A 24,499-nucleotide genomic window follows, 5' to 3' on the forward strand; every position below is an offset into this window, starting at 1 on the left:
TATCTTGTGACATTTAAAAGTTAGAAACAGCTGAAGAGGGGAGACTGCTAGCTTCCCCCTGAGACAGACAGCACTTTCTTGTAGCCTAGAAAGGTCCTGGGTTAGCAAACTTTAAAGTGTGACATTGTTATTAATGGAAAAGCGATTTTAGGACAGTTTCACAGGTCTTACATGTTTCTCTGATGCCTACACAGTTGGCTTTATGATAACTAAGCCATCTAGTTTTTCCAGAAGGGTACATACAAAAAGCAGTCTCAATCATTTAAAAACTCTCTAATCCATTTGTAAAATACTTTCGCCATAAACATGTTTTACTGCTTGCTTTAACTTCTTACCTACAAAAGATTTTTTTTCCAAAAAAGAAAAACCTTACCTTGCCATTTCTACTTACCTATTTTTGCAAGAGATGCAAGAAGTATCCAAAGTGTAACTTCACAGGGAATTTGCACGTAGTTATAATCCACTGTAAAAACATTCAGTCTCTCATCCTGAACAGAGCCCTCAGCATCATGATGGTCAGGCTTGTACTGAGTTGTTGAATTACTGCTCAAGGTGGATAACTCAAAATAAGTAGCAGCAAAAGGACACTCCAGAGACAATAGCAACAGCAACCAGTTCAAAAAATTAACACGCCTAAATATCTGAGAGCCCATGATTGGGGCTGAAACTTTCTTTTATACTATGTGTAGCATGTACTGTATGCATGAATGTATGTAATATCTGCTTTTAGTCTGCACTGACCCTAGCCATCAAGATTCCTTCAGGAAATTATCTGTCATGTTATCACTTTAAAAAACCGAACATCAATGTGTCTTTCTGTTTTTGAATTACACAAGGATCTGGAGTACAGATGAAGACATAAGTATTTGCAGGCTTTTGAAATCTAGATAAAAACCTTCAGCAGCCTTGCACTGTTCAGGAATAGTGTCACTTCCCCATAAGATTTTTACTTGCTCTTGGCACAATAGTTTTCCTTGTGCCAGAGAAAACCAGGCAATAATGAACAGAACTCATTCAACAAAGACCACAAGAGTAAAAAGAATCCCAGGGTGCAGATCCCAGCATGCTGAAGAGGTAGGACTGCCAGCTCCGCGCCTCCTCTTCCTGCCCTCTCTTTCTCCTTCATGTGCTTTGTGTGGTCAAGGCACCTGGCAGCTGAAGTATCTGATTAATTGTATTCACTCACTTCACTGGTAATCAGCCACTTCAGATGTAAATAGACTCTTCAGAGAGTCCATTAGTGACATCTAGTGGACATCCACAAAGACTGTACTCCTAAATTATAATAAAGTGATCACTAAAATTTGCTGTTTCTTTTACATCCATTAAATATATTGGCACTAAGCTTAACACGGTAGATAGTAATGATATCACAGACACAAAATTGGCATTTAGCACAAGTACTTAGCTAGTAGATCTCTGGTATATGAAGGTGGGTCTCTCTGAATCCATCCTTCTGGTTGAAGCTCTTGCATGTTGTACAAAACGTGCACAGAAGCAGGGACTTGCACTTGGGTATCCCACATCAGAGGTAAGTACCCTAGTTACCATACTATAGAGTCATCCTCACATGCTCTTGGCCCAATGAATGCTTTAATATTTCATACAAGGAACATCTTCAACAGGAGAGACTAAAAAAGATTCAGTCACAATACCCCATAGCCCAGTGGCAAGGGCACTCATCTTCAAGATGGGGTCACATCAGAGCCCTGCTCCACATCAGGTAGAAGAGGCATTTGAACCTGTCTCCCACATCCTGGGTGAGTGTTCTAGCCATGGGGGCTAAAGGTTTAAGGGAGGTGGCACCATCACTTTCCCCTCCTCAATTTTTGCAAGAGCGAGTTTAATGTGCCTAGCTCCCGGAGAGGATTTTTCTGCTATTAATCACAACCACAAGCAGCCCCCTCACCCTTCAGTTTGGATTTAGGACCTTCAATCTCTTTAAAGGGCAGGGCTTAGAACCCATCCTGTTCCTTGGCATTTCCGATTGGCTAGTTTAGATGGCTCCCATTCAGCTTGAGGGCTTTTGTGGATCCCCTTCTTCAGTGCCCAACTCTTCCCATACATTCTATAGGGCCCCTTGGCACCTAATTTGGGGGTATGGATTCCACCAAGCAGCAGAGCATCTAAACATTAGGACTTGCTTTGATGAGTCTAGTCCCCTTTGTGGACCTAGCCTGAAATGTCTCCCATCAGTGGCGGATTAGCCTTTGGGCCAACAAGGCCTGTGCCCTGGGCCCTGGACAATTGGAGGGGCCCCTGGAAAAATGGGCACCCCCTTGCCCCAGCCCCCTCTGCCCAGCACTCTTGCAGGGAAGCAAGGGAAGCCCGTGTGCCCTGACCCTGCTCCCCGGCAGAAGCACTGGGCAGAGGTGTGGAAAGGACTGCAGGTGGAAGGAGTGGGGTGGGGCCCCCACTTGCTCTGGTCCAGGGCCCCACATACCCCTAATCCACCTCTGTCTCCCATTAATAAACAGATACCAACCCCAGGGCCACCATAGGCATTGTGGCAGCAGCACAATCACGGAAACATTAACTCGGAACAAAGGTGTGTTCAGGGCTGATCTAAAGTCTGTTTCTTCTACAGGTGAGAAAAATCAAAATGAGATTAGGTGAACTGGAGAAATGTGACTCAGAGGAGAGACAGAATGAAGACTAATGCCTGGCTATCAGGCTTGACTGTGTAACCAGGCTAAAAGTGCTCAGGAGCAGATAAGCCCCAAAAAATAAACAGTGCTGGTTTCTGTGTTACAGAAAATCACATCTTGCGAATGTAGCTAAGGGCATTATTGAGCACCTCCGTTTCCAAGTCATCCTTAAAGATTCGCTTGCAAAAACTAGTGAATAGCTCAATCGCATTTAAACTCTCTAAGTTTAAATCCTCCAGGCAGCTGCTTGTGAAGTTTCAAGCATGCCTGTTTAGGTCTTCACTTGTAGGACTTTTCAGCTTCTTACCTGTGAAAAAGAACCTTTCTTTTGACTCCGCAGCTTATCTTCCAGTTGTGTTAATATGGTGTCTAAAATGGGGTTAAAAACCTCGCATCTAAGAACTTTTGGGTGATCTGAGGCCTTTTTGTTCTTTGCGAGTTTTCCTGGCATTAATTTCCTGTGTTGAAATCACTGCTCTCTGAACCATGTGAATATTCCTAACATTTCAGCCTGGAAAGCAGCAGCTTCCCTAAATGTAATGAACCTAGAAGCGCATGTGACGATTCTCAGAGTGTGACTCAGGACTGTGAGTCACCTTGTTACGCTCTTGCCTCCACTGGGAGAATGAGCCTTGCTGGTGCTTAACTGGCTGACACCTCCAGTCTGTTAGCCACCCAAACACTCTCCTCTGGGCTCTGCCAGATGTTTCTTTGCTTTGAAGATTAACAATAGGTGCAGTCCCCGAACAACTCTGAAGCATTCCCCTGTAGTTCCCAACCCCATCTCCACTGAACACTCACAGTAATACCAGGTCTGCTGCCTCCAAGGGAAAAGTGTACACACCATCTTGAACAATTTAACTCAGGAACAACTCCTTGTATAATACCACAGCACTGAGATATACTTATAGTGAAAACAATATTCACTTTATTATCAAAGGTTCAAGATTCAAGAGAGAGTGAGTAGGGCTAATGGAAACAACAGGTTACATATAAAACAAAAATATAACATACTTTTTCAAGACTAAACTTAGCAGGCTATCCTCCAGTCTAAATAAGTTTATTTCACCTCAAACATCTTCTGCAGCATTTTAAACCATGTATGATTGAGATCCCATTTTCATGAATGTAAATGAACTGTCCGTTTACTTCCTAGATGCAGGAGAAAAATGGCATCCTTTTGCCTTCTCTGTATAACTCCCAACATTCATTTTTTGTCCTCAGAGTAAGGAAGACCCTCTCCTGGCTTATTTTCTGGTGAGTGGACTCCTGTTGATTTCACACTCCCCCATTGAATTCATATGTAAATGAGGCTTCCTCTATGGGGCTTACAATGCTTAATTTACATGTGACCTGAAAGAGACTGGTGAATAAATATCTTTGTCTGGCAGCAACCTGTGTGTCACTTCTGCCTTAACATAGACTTTAGAAACATACTTTCAACATACATATATAACGCTTCATGTAGTAACTGTGAATACATTTCACAATGAGATTAATGACCAGCAAAACCTGACTTTAATTTAAGATCTCACATGACATTCTTTGGTGAATCAATCTGTACACACCAGGAGCAGGATAGTCTTGTAAACCAGTTGCCATTGAGGGATTTATGGGTCAGACACTATAATTCTAAGAGAGGGTGTTGAAGGCCACCAACTAAACCAGCGAGTCATTTGAATGTCAAGATCTGGAATCTGCAATTCGTTGGCTCGCAATGTTAATTTCTGACAAGAGAATACACCACACCTCAACCAGGCCGGAAACTGAAAACTCTGAAATGTTCATTTGCAAGCTATCAGTTTCCAGGTTAAATTCTGGCATAAGATTGTGTGAAGTTTTATCATTGGCTAAAGGATCACAAACTCCCCCAATATGCTTTCGTAGTAGATGCATTGCCGCTACCCTTCCTAGCCATCTTGGCATGCTTTGGCATTTTACTGTAACACTAATATGCTCTTTAAACACATCCCAACAACATCCCAACAACTAGCAGAAGCAGAAAACAGGCTATACAATCTTTGAACAAGTCCAGAAAATAGAAAAACTTGGGGCACAAGCACTGCAGCAGCTTTTCCAACAAGACTCAGAGAGTGGGCAGCACATAAGATGAAAGACTGCTGAAGTCAACTCAGAACACCTTTATATGCTGCAGTCATGTTAGCTTCATTAGCATAGCTTTGTCCCCTGCAGCCATCTTTTTTCAACGTCTCAAAAATAACCTCTGTAATACCTTCCCCTGTTTTGATTTGGCTATCAGTGAAATCTACAAAGCATTGAAGGGGGCCCTGAATACACCATTTGGGGCACTAAACGGGGCTCCAGATGATGCATTCAGGGCACTAAACACAGCTCCAAATATACTGCATGAGACACTAATTGAGGCCCCAAACTGTCCACTTAGGGCAGTGGGCAGGATTTCCAAACATATAATTTGGGACAATGAACAGAGAAGGTTAAGAGGAAAAGAGCAAGAAGTTAAAAAAAAAACACACAAAACCTCAGACCTTTTATGGGCCTAGGCCCAGTTCCACTGGAACCATTTTATTCTGTCCTGTGCATGACCCTAACTGCCGGAGTAACGTGCCCTGCAGTTCCTATTTCCTGCTTGATATGGTGAAGTAGGAACATGAGGAGAAAAGTGTGTATGGGAGAGAGAAAAAAGCGTGATAGTTTGTAAACATCTTCTATTCCCTGTCCTTTTGGTACTGCTTACTACTACCATGGAATCTATGGTAATTTTGGCTAATGATTTGGGTTATGGAATGCTATGGACATCCATTTTGAGGTATCCTTTAACTCAGTGTTTCTCAAACTGGGGTCGCCGCTTGTGTAGGGAAAGCCCCTGGTGGGCCGGGTCAGTTTGTTTACCTGCCCCGTCCACAGATCCGGCCAATCGCAGCTCCCATTGGCCACAGTTCGTTGCTGCAGGCAAATGGGGGCTGCTGGAAGTGGCGGCCAGTAAATCCCTTGACCTGCGTCACTTCCAGCAGCTCCCATTGGCCTGGAGTAGTGAACCGTGGCCAGTGGGAGCCGCGATCGGCCAGACCTGAGGACGGGGCAGGTAAACAAACCAGCCTGACTCACCAGGGGCTTTCCCTACACAAGAGGCAACCCCAGTTTGAAAAACACTGCTTCAACTGGAAAAACTGTCTGCCAGAGGCTTGAAATTCCTGGCTCGCTACAGCAGCAGACCTGCTTGAAGCCTATCTAGGTAGTAGGTGTGGTGGCCATAGAGCTGCTCTGTAATAATCTAAGAATACTGACCTATGATCATTTTATGTACATGGTATGTGCCCTGGTCAGTGAGGCAGAGTTACTGTACACACCTATATTGAGGTATTAGACTTTCCTGTATGGACATATTCATTTAGCGTAATAGGGGGCTGCTGGGAACAAAAGCAGGAAGGCAATACAATGTCTGTAGCTAAGACGTTTTCCAAGAAAACACTCACAAGGCCATTATAAGACAATGGCTGAGCTATTAATGGTGAAGGTGATTTCCAGGCTCCAGTCTTGCACTACTTGCACAAAACCGAATCTATTTGCACAAAACCGAACACCCTTGCCCCATCCCCTGCCCCACCCCTCTGAGGTCCTGCCCCACACTAACTCCACTCCACCTCTGTCACTTGCTCTCCCTACCCTCACTCACTTGCTCATTTTCACTGGATTGGCTCCGGGGGTTGGGTGTGTGATGGGGTGAGGGCTCCGGCAGGGGTGCGGGGGAGCAGCTCTGGGATGGGGCCAGAAATGAGGAGTTCTGGATGCAGGAGGGGGCTCCAGGCTAAGGCAGTGGCTGGGATGCAGGAGGGAGTGAGGGCTACGGCTCGAGGTGGGGCCAGGGAGGAGGGGTTTGGAGTGCAGGAGGGGGCTCAGGGTGGAGCCAAGGGGTTCAGAGTATGGGAAGGAACTCCAGGATGAGGCAGGGGGTTGGAGTGTGGGAGGGGGGTATGGACTCTGGGCTGGGAGGTGCAAGTTCCAGAGTGGGACCAGAAATGAGGCGGCTCCAGGCTGGAGGAGAGGGTTGGAGTGGGGTGGGGGGGATGAGGGTGCTCCAGACTGGGGCTAAGGTGTCCAGAGTGTGGAAGGGGGCTCTGGGCTGGGGTAGGGCTGCAGTAGGCTTGTGAGGGCTCCGGCTAAGGGGTGCAGATTCTGGGATGGGGCTGAGGATGAGGGGTTTGGGATGTAGAAAGGTGCTCCAGGCTGGGACCAAGTGGTTCAGAGGGTGGGAGGGGATCAGGGCTGGAGAAGAGGGTAAGGGTGTGGTGGGGATAAAGGCTACGACTGAGAGTGCAGGCTCTGGGATGGGGCTAGGGATGAGATGTTTGGGATGCAAGATGGTGGTCTGGGCTGGGACTGAGGGGTTCAGTGGGTGGGAGGGGGATCAGAGGGTTGGGGAGCAGGATGGGGTCCAGGGTGCAGGATCTGGGTGGCGTTTACCTCAAACAACTCCTGGAAGCAGCAACATGTCCCCACTCTGGCTCCTACACGGAGATGTGGCCAGGCAGCTCTGCATGCTGCCCCATTCGCAGGCACTGCCCCCACAGAGCCATCACTTGGGGCAGGGGCAGGGGCAGTGTGCAGAGTTCCTTGGCTGCCTCTACGTGTAAGAGCCGGGCAGGGGGACATGCCACTGCTTCCTGGAGCTACGCGGAGCCACAGCAAGCAAGGAGCCTGCCTTAGCTCCATTGCATCGCTGACTGGACTTTTAGCAGCCCAGTCACCTGGCAACCCTAGGCTCTAGCCCAAAGTTACACAGCTGTTATGCCAACAATGGGCACCAAAGGGATGCTAACCAGTTATAAGGACACTCTCAAGAGAGAGAGGGACTCTGAAGGAAGTTGTGAGTTGAGCTGTTTCTGGTGAGAAGAGATTGTCATGGAATACAGACTCTCCTGTAGGAGTGGCTGAAGCAGTTGGGCCCTTCCCAGGAATGGGAGGCAGGTGTAGAGACTGTTTATTGATTTAAGATGTGTTTTCTCTTAAATGCTTTGGTTCTAAATAAACAATACTCTGCTTTAGGGAGGTTATCTGGCCACTGGATACCACAGTCATTATCCCAGAGGGAGCAGAACTGCAGGAACTGAACATAACTCAGTTCTGCTGAGGTAATTATGATTAGCATTAGGTGACTGCTGCCCAAGGCCATGTGAGAGTGGGAGCCTCACTTGATTGCACCCCAAGAAAGTAACAGCTTGAAGCCTGACACCTGAAAGGGGGTGTACTCAAAGAGAACAGGAGGGTTCAGTGGTACAGTTAGCCCGGTAACTGTGACAATAGGGATGTTGGTATGTGGCCTTATTGGCACAGCTGCTGAGTACCCAGAGCTCCCACCAACGTCAGTGAGTGTACAGCACTTCTGGAAATCAAGTCAGTGGTGTATACATGTCTGTGTGAGTGAAAGGTTTCCAAGCTAGTAGAATGCTCTTTTCCCCATTCCAAGAATCACCAGGATGCCTGGGTTCAATCCCCTAAGAAAATAGTATCCTATTAGAACCACTGGATTTCAACTTGTCTCCCCTCTTGTTCAATGCATATATGGGTTTGCTAGTGAGGTGGTACAGACTGCAATACTTTCATTATGCTGTTGACACCCAGCTCTATAGTTGTCAGGCTGTCCATGTCTGCGTGAGACCAGGGCATGATGAGACCAGGCAGACTGAAGCAAAATTCAGACAATAAGGTGATGCTGGCAGGTGGAAGCAACTGGAAGATATTCTGGGGGATCCTCAACATTCAGGATGGAACTTCTCCCCATTCTATGGGTGAGGAGAACCTCAACCCTGTCATCCCAACATAGCCATGTGAGGGGATCCTTGCAGAGTTTTCCTCTCAACATGTATTTTTCCCACAGAAAAGAACAATCTGGGCTAAGAATTTAGAGCAGATCCCTCTGGATTGCATAGGAAAAGTTACATTAAAAAAGAATACAAAGGAATTTTGCTTTTTTAATTTTTCAAGAAAAATAGAAAAGCAAACATCAAATGAAAACACAATGCAACGAGCAAGACATTCAAACTGGGGTATCGTTATTATCAGCACCAGGGCAAAAGAACACAAACAAAAAAGAGTCGGATTGGAGTTTCAAAAATGCTCAAACTTGGCTTATCTCTGTTCCCACTGAAATCCATCGGAGTTTTACCAATGGCTTAATGACAGCAGAACTAGGCAAATAAAAATGAAAATCCCATCCGTATTTCTTTATGCTTTTAATTCCTTTCACACAGGAAAGCCTGTGTACACGGTGCGTATTAGTTAGAAATAGAATTATGATACTATTACTATTATTCTTAATTACACAGTTGGACTGTAATCGCTCTATTGTCTTAGGTTTATACACCATCTGCTGCAATGGGGCCCAAATTCTGACTGGGGTCTCTGGCTACAACTTTGCTGAAAATAATAAATATTAAATAAAATAATAAAAGAAAGACATCATATCACAGCTGCATCCAGTCCCGCTTGCTTCTACTGAAGACTTTAGGGTTGTCACACTACAGGAGGTTGGGTTTTTTTCACTTTATGTTAGAGTGAGCTATCAATGAGATGCTCTTAAATTTGTGGTCAGGTGGTAGCAGATACAGGAAGTTCCTCTACAATCACCTCACTATTTCTTAGTCTGCTGACTTCTCCCAGTGGCCTTTCTGCTATTGATAACCATGCTAAATAACCTATGGAAAAAAAACTTTAGACTGTTTTTCTCTAGCCCCCCGATATTTTTCACTGGCATATGATATCGCATATATTTCCAGAATTGTTTGTTTGGTGAGTTAGAGTTAGAAGATTTCCAGGTAACCACTGGTAAAATTTTAAGAGCTTTCTTCACTATTGCAGGTAAAGATGCTGGCTCTTGGAACGACTTATACTTAATTAAAATCAGTTTTAGCATGTTATCTTCTAAAGCACAGTTCACTGCTGCCTGCAGTTCAAAGATGCTGGGTCCATTGACATAGCCAGGACTCAAGATAATTATAGCTCTCCTGCTTTGTTGAATAGCTGTGACAATATCATCAGTGTACGCTGAAAAAGAAATAATGATTAGTACTAGCTTACACTTTGGGCTTTTCAGCCACAGGCATTGAAAACATTTTAAAAAATTTAATATAATCATGTTAACAACCATGTAAATGCAGCCTCCACTGTAGTAAAAACGCCAGAAGTACATGTAACAGCACATAGCAATGTCCCTTACATCATGAGAAGAAGAGAAACCACAGGAGCATTTAGAAAGCCATTACCCAATTAATTTGGCAATGACACCTGGGCTAACATTCTTCTGATAAGTACAGTCAAAGACCTGGTTAAGTGCCCCTTCTGGATGCTCCCCAGATTGCTGTACAGGGATCCCAATGCTGAATCCCACATACTCTTAGCTTGCAGAATGTAGGTACTGTCCCTGGCTTTGGGCCTCTAAGGAACGCAGTCTTGTGCAGATCTCATGTCAGTGATCCCCCTCATGGCAGTGGGGACCTCGCACAGCAATGGTCTAGGCCCTGAAACTAGTGCCATCTCCCACAGGCCTCCCCAGCTGTTCTTGAACTTTCCCCAGGATCCTACTGAAGGTGTGAGCCTTCTGGTTTCCGCTTTTCCTCTTCAGGGGTATGCATGGAAGACAACAGACACACACACACACACAGTCTTAGCACAGCATTCTAAAACACATTTTTCTCCTTATGTAGCATGAAAGATAAATGGATCTAGACAAAATAATAAACATACATAAACATAGTTTTCCTGTCTCAGTTTCTACACTACTCTGGAGAGTTCTTTCAGCATACACCTGAGCCCTCGAAGCAGTCCAGGATGTTTTGAAATTTCCAAATAAAAATTTCTAAATTTTCCCCTCTGCAAAAAAATTTGATATTTCATTCTGCCTCCCACATGACGAAAAACCCAGTTTTCAACCAGCATCCCCTAACACTATGGCATTGTTCAGTTCTGCCCCAAAGGGAAGAGTTTTACCCTTTTACTGATTCAACAACACCACTTACTTCAGCACCTTGGTGATTTCCCTGGGAGGTGTCCCATTCATGTGCTGACTAAACACAAGCCTGTTTAACTTGTCAGAGCTAATGAGTGCATAGTCAGAAGTGATGTACTAGCACACATCTAGGAGATACTTAGAATGGCTGTTTTCCCCAAAAAGCTGCTTTAAAAGTTTCTGTTTTCATTACAGTTAACCTAATTATTTATTAATTCAAAATAATTCTCTAAATGGTCCCATTCTACTACTTATACTTCATCCCTCAGCACAGGGGGATGAACTAGATGACTTCCTGATGTCCCATGTCTATGATTATGTGATTCTATTATTCTACTTATTACAGGTATTTTATTCTATTGCTTTGTGATGCATGGGAGATCTAAACAGATGAATATTTTCTCCACTTCCCTTTGACATTGGAAGATATCTTAATTAACATAAGAGAAAGTTATGGTGATGTTTAAAAGAATGTGACAGAATGTGTAAAGTTGTGTTAGGCTATGTCTACACTGCCCCTTTCAGTACTAAAACTTTAGCCATTCAGGGGTGTGAAAACGCGCGCACACACACACACACCCCGAGTGACTAAAGTTTTAGCACTGAAAAGCGCCACTATAGGCAGCACTTTAGCACCAGGAGGCGCCCTCCCAGCGATAAAACTACCATCGGTCATTTGGGGTGGGTTGTTTTTTTTGGTTTTGTTTTTTTAATCGCTGGGAGAGTTCTCCCTCCGCAATAAAGTGTGTCTACACTGGCCACGTCATGGTGCTGTTGCAGCCATGCTGTAACGTGGGCAATGTAGACGTACCCTTAGTCTCCTGCTTCACTTGGGAGATTCTGGAAGGTTCTAGAAAGTTCTAGCCAGCTCTTGAAGCATAGATGACTTATGCCTGATGATACGGGGGGGCACCATTTAAAAAGGGGGCCACATGACCACCCCATGGGTGGCCCCTGGAGGAACCTTCCATCCCCATCCCTCTAGGCCTGGGCAGCCAATCCCACCTGGTCCTGGGAGGCTTGGGCCACAGGAGTGGGAAGCACATGCCCCCAAGCTGGGTCCTCCAGCCCCTGGCTTACTCACAGCTCCAGTGTCATCGTGGACACCCCAGCAGGGGGAAGGGCACAGGCAACACCCCTAATTCAGGTTGGGCAGCAGGAGCCTGTTCCCAGCGCCTTCCACAGCAACCCCCAACTCTGTACCCAGCCGAGGCCACCGTGCTCTCCCTGCCCCACTCAAGTTACCTGCGGGGGTAGGGGGAGGGCTCCATCCTTCTCCTCCCATTTGGCACTTCCAGCTCATTCGGCCCCTCCTGCCAGCAGCCAGGCCTCCCTGGGTGGGGTGGAGCCGCTTCTCATGCTGGCTGACTCTGATCAGGGTCACTCCCTTTGTGCAGATCAGTGAAACCCTAGCTGAAGAGGTGGCTCCTCCACTCCCCATCCGGGCCCAACTGGCGGGGACAGGGGCCAAGTGAGCCGGAGTCCCCCAAGTCCTCCGGCTTGCTCCGCCCCTGTCCCTGGCAGCTGGGCTCAGGCTGGGAGCCAGCCTCTGCCACCTCTGCAGCCAGGTTCTCTCGCAGACATCGACCCTGAGCGGAGTCAGCCAGCCCCTTCATGTGCCAATTTATATGTATGCCTGTATCTGTAATTTTCACTGCATGCATCTGAAGAAGTGGGGTTCTTACCCACAAAAACTTATGCCCACATAAACCTGTTAGTCTTTAAGGTACCACCAGACTCCTTGTTGTTTTTGTGGATACAGACTAACACGACTACCTCTCTGATACTTGCCAGCATGAGAACTGGCTTTGTCCCCCATCCTCCGCTCCCCACCAATGCCCAACTGCCAGGATGGGGGGGGCAAGCGAGCTGGAAGTGCCAGGCGGAGAGGCACAGCAGGAGGATGGCAGAGACACCCTCTCCAGGCAGCAGGCTGAACAGAGCAAGCCCTGTAAGGGCAACTTGGCACTTGCCAAAATCTGGGAGGGCACTTGATCCCACACCGCCTCCCTATGTGTCACCAAGGTTTGAAGTTATGAATTTGTTGGGAGCAGAAAAATGGGACCTGTGAATTACTGTGTATTGGTTCTATATAAAGAAAACTTACCCTTGAAAAATGCCAGAACAAGTCATCTGAAGATTTGAAACACTGTCTAGGCAAATGATTTTTCCTGTTTAGTTTAACTATAAGTAGAATTAAGATAGGATTTTTTTTAAAGCTACTTACAGTGGGCCTAATTCATCAATGAGTTGTGTCTACCAATGTCAGTGGAGAGTTTGACCCAGTATTTCTGAGATAATTTTATTTTTTATTGAAAAAGGGGCATCCGACAGATAGCAAAACATACTTAATACATGCTAAGAACATGTTTAATGTGGATAAATGAGTAATATAAGTAAATTGTAATATAAAGGTGGAGGGAGGCATTCTTCTGACATTCTGGTATAGAAACAGATAGAGGTTTTAATAAAAGCTGGTTGAAAAACAGAATTTCTGTTCCACAGCAAATTCCGAGATTTCAAAATTTCATTTAATCCCAAATGAGGATGAAATAGCAAAATCTTGAATTTTTTTGGTGCAACGAAATATTCCAAAATATTTTATTTTGTCTTTATATTGTGATTTTTATATTGTAATCTATAATATATAAAATAAAGGTCTACACATTTTGACTTTTACAAATTAAAACAGAAAAGGTAAAGAGAAGTCAAAATGCACTGTTTCAACCTCACTAAAATGAAACATTGAAATAATTTCCCATTGAAAATTTTGACAAAAAATCAGCATTTTCCAGCGGGAAACTGTTCCATTGGAAAATTTATGAAAAGTTCTAGCTTTACCGTCAAGCAAATCTCTAGCTACAGAAATGCTTATACAAAAGTGTATTAGTCCTTTAAGAATGCTGAAAAAGAACTTTACCCCAATCTAATATGTCCCCAGTGATGACACTGAAGTTCTGTGTGAATGGGATATCTTAGGCCATGTCTACACATACAGAGAGATCTCCCATCGGCATAACCCCCCAAATGTGAGCAGCATAAACTATGATGGCAGAGGAAGGTTAGGGGGTTGTTGAGCCCTGGGCCAGAGCAAATGGGTGCCCCTCCTCACTCCTTCCGCCATCAGTCCCCCACATCTCCCTGCCCGGCACTCTTGCCAGGAGTGAGGTTGGGAAGTGGGGGCTTCCGCTGTTCCCTGGCAGGAGCGCCGGGTGGGTGGAGCAGGTGGGGATGCAGGGACATCCCAACTGGCCCAGGCCGCTGGGCACCCAGTGGCTAGTCCATCACTATATGACAGTGGCAGAAGGTCTCCTGTCAATTTAGCACTGCGCACACTAGCACTTATGTCAGTGTAACTTATGTCACTTGGGGGGGTGGAATATTCTTGCCAACATAGTCGGTAGTGTAGACATAGCCTTAGACTCTAGGGGTTGTGACCTAGTGAGATGAGCAGAAGCTCCATGACCAAATCACATGGTTGGCAGTTTTGATGGATAAGGGTTTTGAAAATTAAAATCTATTGGAGCGAAGGGTTGTCTCCTGATGTTTTTCACGTATCAGGAGGGACCTTACCTCCTCCTGGAAGAATGTCCCTTTCAAGAAGACACAGTTTGTATCCGTATTTGTTTTCCAACACCTCTGGAAGGACCTCCAGGGCAAACTGTTCCTCATTAAGAAAAGTGGAATCCCTTTCAAAGGAGTCTTGTTTTGCATAGGACACAAATGCATCAAATTCTTTGTGATCTAAAAGAAAATGAAATTTAAAATGTGCAGATCATCTAATCTAATTTCTGAAGTACCTATCACCTTTAATTTAATGTAATGGTAAATTCTCATTATAGAAAGTATATAAATATTTTATTTACCTGAATACACTTGATTAATAGCAAACAATTGTCAAATCATGTAGTGGAGTCAGTCAGTAGTTCAAGATCAGGCCTGCTTCTCCATTACTTTGCAACTTTTGTAGACATTCACAGTCAAAATGAGTACAAAATGCTACCATTCTGTAAACCACTTCACAAGATGGAAAGTAGTGGAAAATCAGGCCCTTTGCTTCATATCAGAAAGCATGCAGAAAACAAGTAATATCCTTTGCTGCATGACCAGCTGAAGATCTGGCCCTTGCATTTATATCATATCAATGCGGCTACTCAAGAAAAACATGGCATTTCCAATGCACAAGCTGCTTCTAAAATGCAGTGCATTTTATTGCAAGTAAAAACCCATCTCTCTTACACACCATGTTGTCATAAAAACACACATATTATTTATTTAATGGAATACTAGAAAAATCCATGTGTTATAAATAGAGATGAGAGAAAGATGCAAAGTTCAGGTCAGGATCCAAACACCACCTCAAACTTTGGAGCTGTCCGCTTCTTGAGTTCTGGTTCTGTCCCGTTAAAGAAATAGATCTGAGCTGTGGATTTCAAATGCAGATCCAAATTTTCCCAGACTTTGAGAAGAAAGTTTGGGTCCAGGGTTCTAGTTGGACCCATCTTTGGCTATAATGCATACACTGATATATTTTTGTTTTTTAAATAAAAATATAAAAAGTATTTCCATTAAAAAAAACTTTTGCAGGGGGTTAAAAGTTGAACAGGTTAATGACTAAATATAAACAAGGAAGTAATGGATGTTGGGGACAGCTGTGAACAGGCTGTCTTGCCTAGTACTCAGAGCAAAAGTACTGGATAGGGGCTCAGTTCTGCAAGATGCTGGCTTCACTGAAGTCTACAGAACTACTCACATGCTTAAAATTAAACATGCACTTAACTGCTTTACTGAATTAAGGCAAGAGTGCTCAGCATCTTGCAATACCCAGCTGTCAGTAACCTAGTCCCAGATTTGGACCTTAGCGTCCAAAATATGGGGGTTAGCATGAAAACCTCCAAGCTTAGTTACCAGCTTGGACCTGGTACTGCTGCCACCACCCAAAAAATTAGAGTGTTTTGGGGCACTCTGGTCCCCCCAAAAACCTTCCCTGGGGACCCCAAGACCCAAATCCCTTGAGTCTCACAACAAAGGGAAATAAACCTTTTCCCTCCCCCCCCCCTCCAGGTGTTCCTGGAGAGATACACAGAAGCAACCTCCGTGAATCTAAACAGAGGGATTCCACCCTCCCCGTTCCCAGCCTGGAGAACAGAATTACCGAGAGTCAATCTCTCTTCCCCCCTCACCCAGAGTGAATGCAAAGTCAGGCTAGTACATCTAACACACACAGGTTTTCCCCTGACTTCTTCCTCCCACCAATTCCCTGGTGAGCTGCAGACCCAATTCCCTGGAGTTCCTCACTAAAGAAAAACTCCAACAGGTCTTAAAAGAAAGCTTTACATAAAAAAGAAAGAAAAATACATACAAATGGTCTCTCTGTATTAAGGTGACAAATACAGGGTCAATTGCTTAAAAGAAATATGAATAAACAGCCTTATTCAAAAGAATACAATTTAAAGCACTCCAGCAACTATAGACATGTAAATACAAAACAAAAAAAACCATATAACTCACTATTTGATCTCTTTGTACTTACAACTGGGAAACAGAAGATTAGAAAAGCAGGAAATAGAAAAATCCTTCTCTAGCTGAGAGAGATTCAGGCAGAAGACAAAGAACTCAGACACAAACTTCCCTCCACCCAGAGTTGAAAAAAGTCCTGTTTCCTGATTGGTCCTCTGGTCAGGTGCTTCAGGTTACTTTTTTTTTTCCAGGTGAAAGAGACATTAACCCTTAGCTATCTGTTTATGCCCTATAAGAATCGTTATCAATACTAACCTGTGAGTTAGGTGATAGTTCCTTATGTGATCTTGTCCTACCTGAGGCACAGTCAGTATCACTAGAAAACTCTATGTGCATGCTTGTGTAAGTTCCCATCTAAGTTTAGCGTGTTCAAAAACTTAGGTCCCAGAAAGTGCGCATCAAAAAAAATGTAGGTATGCAAATTTCAACTTGCAGATTTGGAGGTTGAGTTGTGGTCCCTTCGAAAATGTTAAGTACTAATAATGATAAAGAATCCTTTGCATTAAAAGTTTGCATTTCCTCATTTCATCAGTGGAGGTTACTGTCACCATATTATAAACCACTACTCAATTACAATTATTGGTGGTGGTGGTGATGGTGGTATTACTATGGTAGCAAGTGAGATCATGGCCACACTGTGTTAGGCTATGTCTACACTTGCCATTTAAAGCCCCAGAAGTCCCTTTTTTGTGCTAAAACCGTGGAAGCCTCTACATTTCTTAATGACTTTTTGCGGTGAAACTCAGAAGTTTCATCACAGAAAAAAACCACCTTCACGAGAGGTACACAGATCTTTTTACTGTTCTTTTTGTGCTGTTGTATAAAGTGAAGACACATTCTACTTATGTACAGAGCCATCCTTAGGATTTATGGTGCTCTAGGTGGGATTATTAGACTGGTGCCCCTGTGCCTGTCTTGCTCTTAGCAACACAAACATAAGCTTACACTACTGGAAAACTTGCCACAAGCATGTTATTAAAACCAATTTAACTTAATTAAGCACACTGTAATGCTCATAGACTCATAGAGTTTAGGATCAGAAGGGACCAATATGATCATCTAGTCTGACCTCCTGCACAAAGGCCACAGAACCCTACCCATCCACTTCTACAACAAACCCCTAACCTATGTCCGAGTTATTGAAGTCTTCAAATTGTGGTTTGAAGACCTGAAGCTGCAGAGAATCCACCAGCAAGTGACCCATGCCCCATGCTGCAGAGGAAGGCGAAAAACCTCCAGGGCCTCTGCCAATCTGCCCCGGAGGAAAATTCCTTCCCGACCCCAAATATGGTGATCAGCTTATGGACTAGCACTAAAGAAGTAGCACTATAGAAAAAATTCTGATTTGACAGAATGATGCAAATAATATAATTTTTTTTAATTTGTCAACATTTTACTGGAAATTTTTATGCAGAGGTATTGAAACAAGGGTTTGGTTTAAATTAAAAACAATCTTTCTGGCTTTTTTGGCTGCAAAATCAGTAATGATGTCATCGTATGACAAAGACAAAGTGATGTCTTGTTGGATTGAAAGAATAACAAGACCAATCAAGTGTTCCTGACTCCTTGTAGAGCGGAAATTGTTTTTAATGAGCTTTAGTTTTGAGAAACTGCCTTCTCCTGATGCTACTGTTACAGGAATTGTCAGTAGAATACGAGTGGCAATGTACACATTAGGATATATGTCAACAAGTTTGCTGGTATGAGTAAACTGTACAACGTCCATCATCGATTTTGCATGTGGCAACATTGATGACAGTGTACTCAATTCTTCGTACATTTCAAGTCCATTTAAATCAAAACGATTGCTGTGCTTCAGGAGGCTCTCTAGGTCAGGGGTCCCCAACGCAGTGCTCGTGGGTGCCATGGTGCCCGCAGGGGCCTCTCAGTGCACCAGCGTACTGGCCAGCGGACGAGCATCTGCCAAAATGCCACCGAAATTCGGCGGTGACGCCTCTGGATGACGCCGCTTGCCACCGATAACACTGATCTACAATTTTTGAGAAGTCATCTGCTTCAGAGATAAAATGTGATATTTATTATGTATTTTGATGTGCTGAATTCAAATATGACAATTAAAACAACTGATTGGCTACTGTTTCTAAGATATTTAAGTTTTTACATTTTATGTCTATGTATATTGTGTAGATAGTAGAGATTTAATCATAAATTGTAAACCTAGGTCTTTTCATGTGTTTATGGTTGCTTTACATGATAATATTTCACCTGTCCTGTTTATGTAACACTTTCAAAATCAGCAAAAGGGTTATATAAATAAAATTTATTAGGAAACAAAAGGCAAAAAACTATTATGTACATAGTTTAGTCCTATTCAGTGTCTACTCGGTGCTTCTTGGCTTGTCTTTTGTATTCATTAAATGGAGCATCTCTTGTCACTGTCCAGCAATAGTCTGCAAGCATTGATGGGCTCCATTTGCCCTGATAGCCTGCCAGTAGTTTCCACTGCTGTAGTCTGGAGCCCAACAGCTCTGCCTTACTCTTGGGTAGTTCCAAATCCCTGACAAGGTCATTCAGTTCACCTTGTGTTAGGAGGTGTGGTTTGGAGGAGGAGGATGGGAGAAAATGTGGGTCCTGTGACATTGATGGTTCAGGACCAGATGTTTCATCCTCTTCCTCTTCCTCGTCTGACTCAAGTGAGAATGATTCTGGTGCATCAGGAACCGGCAGTCCTCCTCCGTGGGGTACTGGGCGTATAGCCGATGGAATGTTTGGATAATGCACAGTCCACTTTTTCTTCTTTGACACACCTTTCCCAACTGGAGGCACCATGCAGAAGTAACAATTGCTGGTATGATCTGTTGGCTCTCTTCAAATCATTGGCACTGCAAAAGGCATAGATTTCCTTTTCCTGTTCAACCACTGGCGAAGATTTGTTGCACAAGTGTTGCAGCATATGTGTGGGGCCCACCTCTTGTCCTGATCTCCAATTTTGCAGCCAAAGAAAGGTGATAGGTTTTCTTAACCATAGGGGTTATACTGCGCTTTTGTGATGCAAAAGTCACTTCACCACAAACATAGCAGAAGTTATCTGCACTGTTCACACAAGTACGAGGCATCTCTGCTCACTTTGGCTAAACAGAAATGTGTCCCTTTGCAAAATCAAATACTGACAAATAAGAGAGCACGACACTATGATTTCTAGAGCTGATATAGGGCAATTTGTTTAGAAGAGTGATGTAAGCTTCCTTATGATTGCATCATCCATGACTTCTAGGAATAACATAATGCAATTCATATCATGTATGATGCAATACCAGCTTCAGATTGCATCATTCATTGTTTTGCCTAAAAAGCAAGTACTGTCCAAACCCAGTCATAGATTTATTCATAGATCCAGTCAAAGATGTATTTTAGTCATTTCTGGTTTAAATTGAGATCCCTTCCCTTTATAACTCACTTATCCTCTGCCATTCCCAAGTCAAGGGTCATATATACTGACCCAATAGCATATCTTGAAAACTAGAGCCAATCAACAATTTTAAGCATCATTTTCATTCTCAGTGACCCTGAATTAGTAAAGTTGGACTACATTTATTTCAGAAGCATTTTGGCTGTAGAGCAGTGTAAGCAGCGTCATCCAGAGGCATCACCGTTGAAATGCCGCCGAATTTCAGCAGCATTTCGGCGGATGCTTTTCCACTGCCATGGTCCTTCGTCTGGTGACCGACAGATGAAAAAGGTTGGGGACCACTGCTCTAGGTTCTTGCACTTTGTCATTAGTTGCTCTTGTTTTCCTATTTCATTGAATTTAGTCCTGCTCAGCCCACTACCAACTGAGTGAATGGAACCCCAGGCCGACAGCAGGTTGAGTTGCTCAGCCGGGGTCTCAGCCACCGGCCTGCTCAGCCTGCTGCCAGCCTGGGGTTCCTTGGGGGTCCCCAGGCCAGCAGTGGGTGCTGAGTGGGGCCGGTGGCCGGGACTCCAGGTGGCAATGGGGCAGCAGCCGGAACTCCAGAGCAGTGGCGGGCTGAGCCACTCAGCCCACCGCCGCATGCCATCAAAAATCAGCTCGAGTGCCACCTTTGGCACATGTGCCGTAGGTTGCTGACCCCTGCTCTATACATTAGTAAGGAGATGAGCATATTACAGTTGTTGGAGGGCTCTATTTAGCAGTAACAGGGCTATAAGAAGGTCAGTCAATGTTTTTTGTTTCTCTGATGAAAACTGGCCCACTCCCTTCCCCATACCAAACTCGTGACAAATAATTGTCAACAACTTAATTTTCTGTTTTTGGCTAAGATATTGATTTTTAAAAAAAATAATATTGAAATTGAATTCAGTATTGTTAACAGGTATTTTTGGCAAACAAATTTGTTAAATGACGATCGAAATGGCAAGGCAGTACTGCTTTCATGCTTGGCTCACCCCCCAGCCTGCTGGTCCAACAGCTGCAGTAGAGGAGGAGATAGGTGGAAAACTGCAGGACCTCAAAATCCACCTCTTGGGGTGCAGAGTGGCAACAGCAGCAGCAAACCCTCAAGTCTGATTACACACCAATGGGCACCACTGCCAGCCCAATGGACCATGGTGAAGTTAGCACAGCATCTGATCTCAGGGACGGGACACCCATGGAGCCACAGCAGCTCATCCTGCCCTGTGCAGCTCCCCCCGGATGAGATGGATCACTGCCAGCCTGAGGGAGAGACATGCTCCCCAGCTAGGGTGACCAGATCCAGATGTCCTGATTTTATAGGGCCAGTCCCGACATTTGGGGCTTTGTCTTATATAGGTAACAATTACCCCGACCTAGGGTGACCAGACAGCAAATGTGAAAAATCGGGATGGGGTGGGGGTGAATAGGAGCCCATATAAGAAAAAGACCCAAAAATCAGGACTGTCCCTATAAAATCGGGACATCTGGTCACCCTACAGGTGAGTTCCTCCCCCCACCTCTTCCCAGAGACCCCAGCGGCCAATCCCCTCCCTCAGACTGTGCTGCATTCATCTCTCTCTAGGACCCAGCAGCCCTGCTCTTACATGCTTCACTGCTTCCCATCTGTCCGGGCTCCCGGCAGAGCGGTGCCCCCAGACCTAGAGGTGCCCTAGGTGGCTGCCTGTTCTGCCTATGGCTAAGGACGGCCCTGCTCATGTAAACACCTTTTGGCCTCCAGAGGATATCCGACAGTTCCAAAAGTGACCACTCTGGCCAGCATCTCTGCTGCTCTGATGCCAGGTAAATGGATTTCTGCCCCTCCCCCTGTAAGCCCCGGGAAGTTTGAAACTCCCTTTCCCTTTGCTTATAGATGTGGCGGGCACAGGTACTTCACCCACCAGCAGCTCCCCACAGCTGTTTTATGGTGGCAAACGCTGGGAGGAAGCGGGGAGGAGCAGGAACGCAGCGAGCTTTGGGAAGAGGTGGGGCCAGGGCAGGGATTTGGGGAAGGAGTCCAATAGGGGCAGGGAGCAGGCAGAACTGGGGTGGGACTTGGGGAAGGGGTTGGAATGGGGCGGGGCAAGGGTAGGAGGAGGCCGGGCAGGGGCGGGGCTGAGAGTGGGGTGGGGTCAAGCACCCACCAGCGCTGGGAAAAAGTTGATGCCTACGGTGGCAGGGAAAACAGCCAGACAACGGCAGGTTTTTTTTCAAAAAATGCCACAAAACAAACGTGGAAGTAATGAGGCTGCTGAGACATGAAACAGTGCATCATGGGGCACTGAGCAGGGACCCAGAATGCCTTCCGCTAACCCTCCCTTACCATAAGACCTATCGAGAGAGCTGCACTATGGGATAACTGCCCTATAGGGCTGCTCTCATCGGCAATGGAAGTGCTGCTAGTGTAAACACTCTCTGACGCCTAAGGAATTAAGTGAGTACACAAACTAGTGCTTTTCTTTCACTAGTTCCCTATCACTGGTGAAACTTACAGTGCAAAAACTCTGCAAGTGTAGACATACCCTTAGACATGCTACAAACAGTCTCTGGGCCAAAGACCTCACAGTCTAAATGGACAAGACGAACAAAGAGTTGATGCTGCTTTACCTCTCCAGGAATGATCTGGTTTAACACCTCTTTATCCCAGGGATCATCTAGAGAAACCTCCAGGGGACTTTCCAGAGCCCTCATGAAAACTTTGTCACCAAACTAAATGGGGGATTTCCCAAATCACCCTGGCCAGACACGACTTATCACCAGGCTCACCAATACACTTTCTGAAGAGCAATTTCTTTTGAAATATAGCGGCTTGCATCAAGGGCCAAGTGTGTTTCAGAAAAGTCTTAAAGGTAAAAACCACCAAACTCCTCCACCCCCTGCACCTCCAAGTACATTTGTAAGCACTTTGGGGTAGGGTCTGCCATTTCCTGTACATTTTTACAGAGCTTAGCACCTGGGATCCCCAACCTGGTAGAGGCCTATGGGTGTTATTGCACTTTTCATGAATAGAAGTTGATCTCTATGATCAACATGTATTTTTTTTAGGAAGAAAATATAAATATTTCCAATAAGTTGATTTGCCAAGTGACATTGTCTCCATCCTTGGTTATGTTTATGAGAAATCATGTTGATTAAATAGGAAAATAAATGATTATAGAAGTCTCCATTTCCTCACCCATCACTCTGCAAGCACATGCACCTCTAGTCTACAGATTTTATCACAGATTAAGGGAGGAACTGTTGTGGGAACTTCTTGTTCAAATATTGGAAACACTCCACTCCTGTTTACAGCAGGGATCAGCAACCTTTGGCACACGACCTGTCCAGGAAATCCGCTGGTGGGCCGGGACGGTTTGTTTACCTGCAGCATCTGCAGGTTCAGCTGATCGCATCTCCCACTGGCCATGGTTCACCATTCCAGGCCAATGTGGGCTGTGGGAAGGGACGGCCAGCACATCCCCCACGCCACTTCCCGCAGCCTCATTGGCCTGGAACGGCGAACTGCAGCCAGTGGGAGCTGCGATCGGCTGAACCTGTGGATGCTGCAGGTAAACAAACCATCCCAGCCCACCAATGGATTTCCATGATGGCCACCTGCCAAAGACTGCTGATCCCTGGTCTACATGGTTTTGCCTACCTCTGTCTCCTACTCTGATTTTCCTGGCTAAATTACTGCTATTGTAAATATCTCGTTATAAGACTTCATTTAGTAAATATGTTCTGCCCCATGCATTCCGGCTTTCTCTAAGATCCCGAATCAAAGACCACTGAAGTCAGTGGAAGTCAACTATTGGCTTCAGACACCTTTAGATTAGGCCTTATGTGATTGAAGATATTAAAGTAAATGGTTAATAGAAATTGCAAATGACAATAGAAAACTGAAGTAAAACAACAGTCTATCATGGTTCTATTTTTCTTACCCCCTATAGTTTCGTCCCTTGGCCAAGTAATTTCTATACATCAGCACTATTTCGATCCAATGCTGGTAAACAAAAGCACTGCCCACCAGGAGTCCAACTAGAACTTGCAATCGCACCATATAATATGAATATGAAAAGTGCTGTTAAAACAAAATTATTGCTGGTTAAAATTCAGTGTTTCCATAATAATACTGACATTTACAAGAAATGCTAATACCAGGGATGCGGACAAACTGACTCACAAGATTCACTCCTGCTTGTCTCCTAAACTTTAAGGAAGTTTGGAACTGGATCCAAGTCCATTTCTGAATATGTGACTCAGGCCTAGCATGGGAATTCAAGGAAAATAGATAGTGTCTTGTTGACAGTGTAAAAAGCAGAATCTGTGCTGAACACAGAGCAATTCTAGCAGTTTCAAACAAAACCTTTTCCATTTAGTTTCAAGGAATCCCTCTAACTTATTGAAAAGTAGACGGCAATGATGACCACAAGCATATTAGTGACAGTGATCAAAACATCTCTCATTATGGGGAATAGCTAGACCTTCTCTGGATTTACCTCTTTCCTTCCTTTTCAGCTTGAGCACTCCTGTCGAGTTCCCCACAGAATTCTGAGCAAAGCAGATGAAGTTGCTGTTCAGGTCCCTTTCAGTAACTTCCCTGAGTGTGGCAACATGAACAAATGATTTGCCTTCAAGTTCTTCTACACGAATCCTAAACAAAAGAAACACTCCTTTCATGCATCTACTATTCATTCACACAAGTCACAAAAGCCCATGATTGTACAAATAAGAGATGTTAACATTCTTGTCATTCACGTTGTGATGTCTGTGAAGGAGTAGGAGTATTTTTAGGCATCCTGTTTTTGCCTTATTTTCCCTTATATGCTCCATTGTTACCCAGGGCGTGGAAAAGGACTGTTTACTCTCAGGGCAAGCTAAGAGATGTGGGTCTGGGTATGGCTTAGCAGTTTGAGCACTTGTCTACACTACCGGCCAGATCAACAGGCAGCAATCGATCCAGCAGGGGTTGATTTT

General features: G+C 44.7%; 2 protein-coding genes across 2 annotated transcripts in view; both read right to left on the minus strand.

The window, feature by feature from the left end:
• The window catches only part of SLC9A4 (solute carrier family 9 member A4), a 39,172-nt gene extending 38,519 nt beyond the window's left edge, over positions 1 to 653 (minus strand). Inside the window, exon 1 of the mRNA XM_030551754.1 lies at positions 392 to 653. Within this exon, the coding sequence (XP_030407614.1) occupies positions 392 to 653 (262 nt within the window). The remainder of the gene's footprint in view (positions 1 to 391) is intronic.
• An 8,005-nt stretch (positions 654 to 8,658) lies between these two features.
• IL18RAP (interleukin 18 receptor accessory protein) overlaps positions 8,659 to 24,499 on the minus strand; it is a 59,522-nt gene continuing 43,681 nt past the window's right edge. Inside the window, 6 exon segments of the mRNA XM_030546435.1 lie at positions 8,659 to 9,671; positions 14,206 to 14,376; positions 23,464 to 23,479; positions 23,481 to 23,567; positions 23,569 to 23,603; positions 24,022 to 24,176. Of these exon segments, the coding sequence (XP_030402295.1) occupies positions 9,259 to 9,671; positions 14,206 to 14,376; positions 23,464 to 23,479; positions 23,481 to 23,567; positions 23,569 to 23,603; positions 24,022 to 24,176 (877 nt within the window). The 3' untranslated portion in view covers positions 8,659 to 9,258.

The sequence above is a fragment of the Gopherus evgoodei genome, chromosome 1, assembly GCF_007399415.2.
Source record: "Gopherus evgoodei ecotype Sinaloan lineage chromosome 1, rGopEvg1_v1.p, whole genome shotgun sequence".
In the NCBI taxonomy this organism is placed as follows: Eukaryota; Metazoa; Chordata; order Testudines; family Testudinidae; genus Gopherus; species Gopherus evgoodei.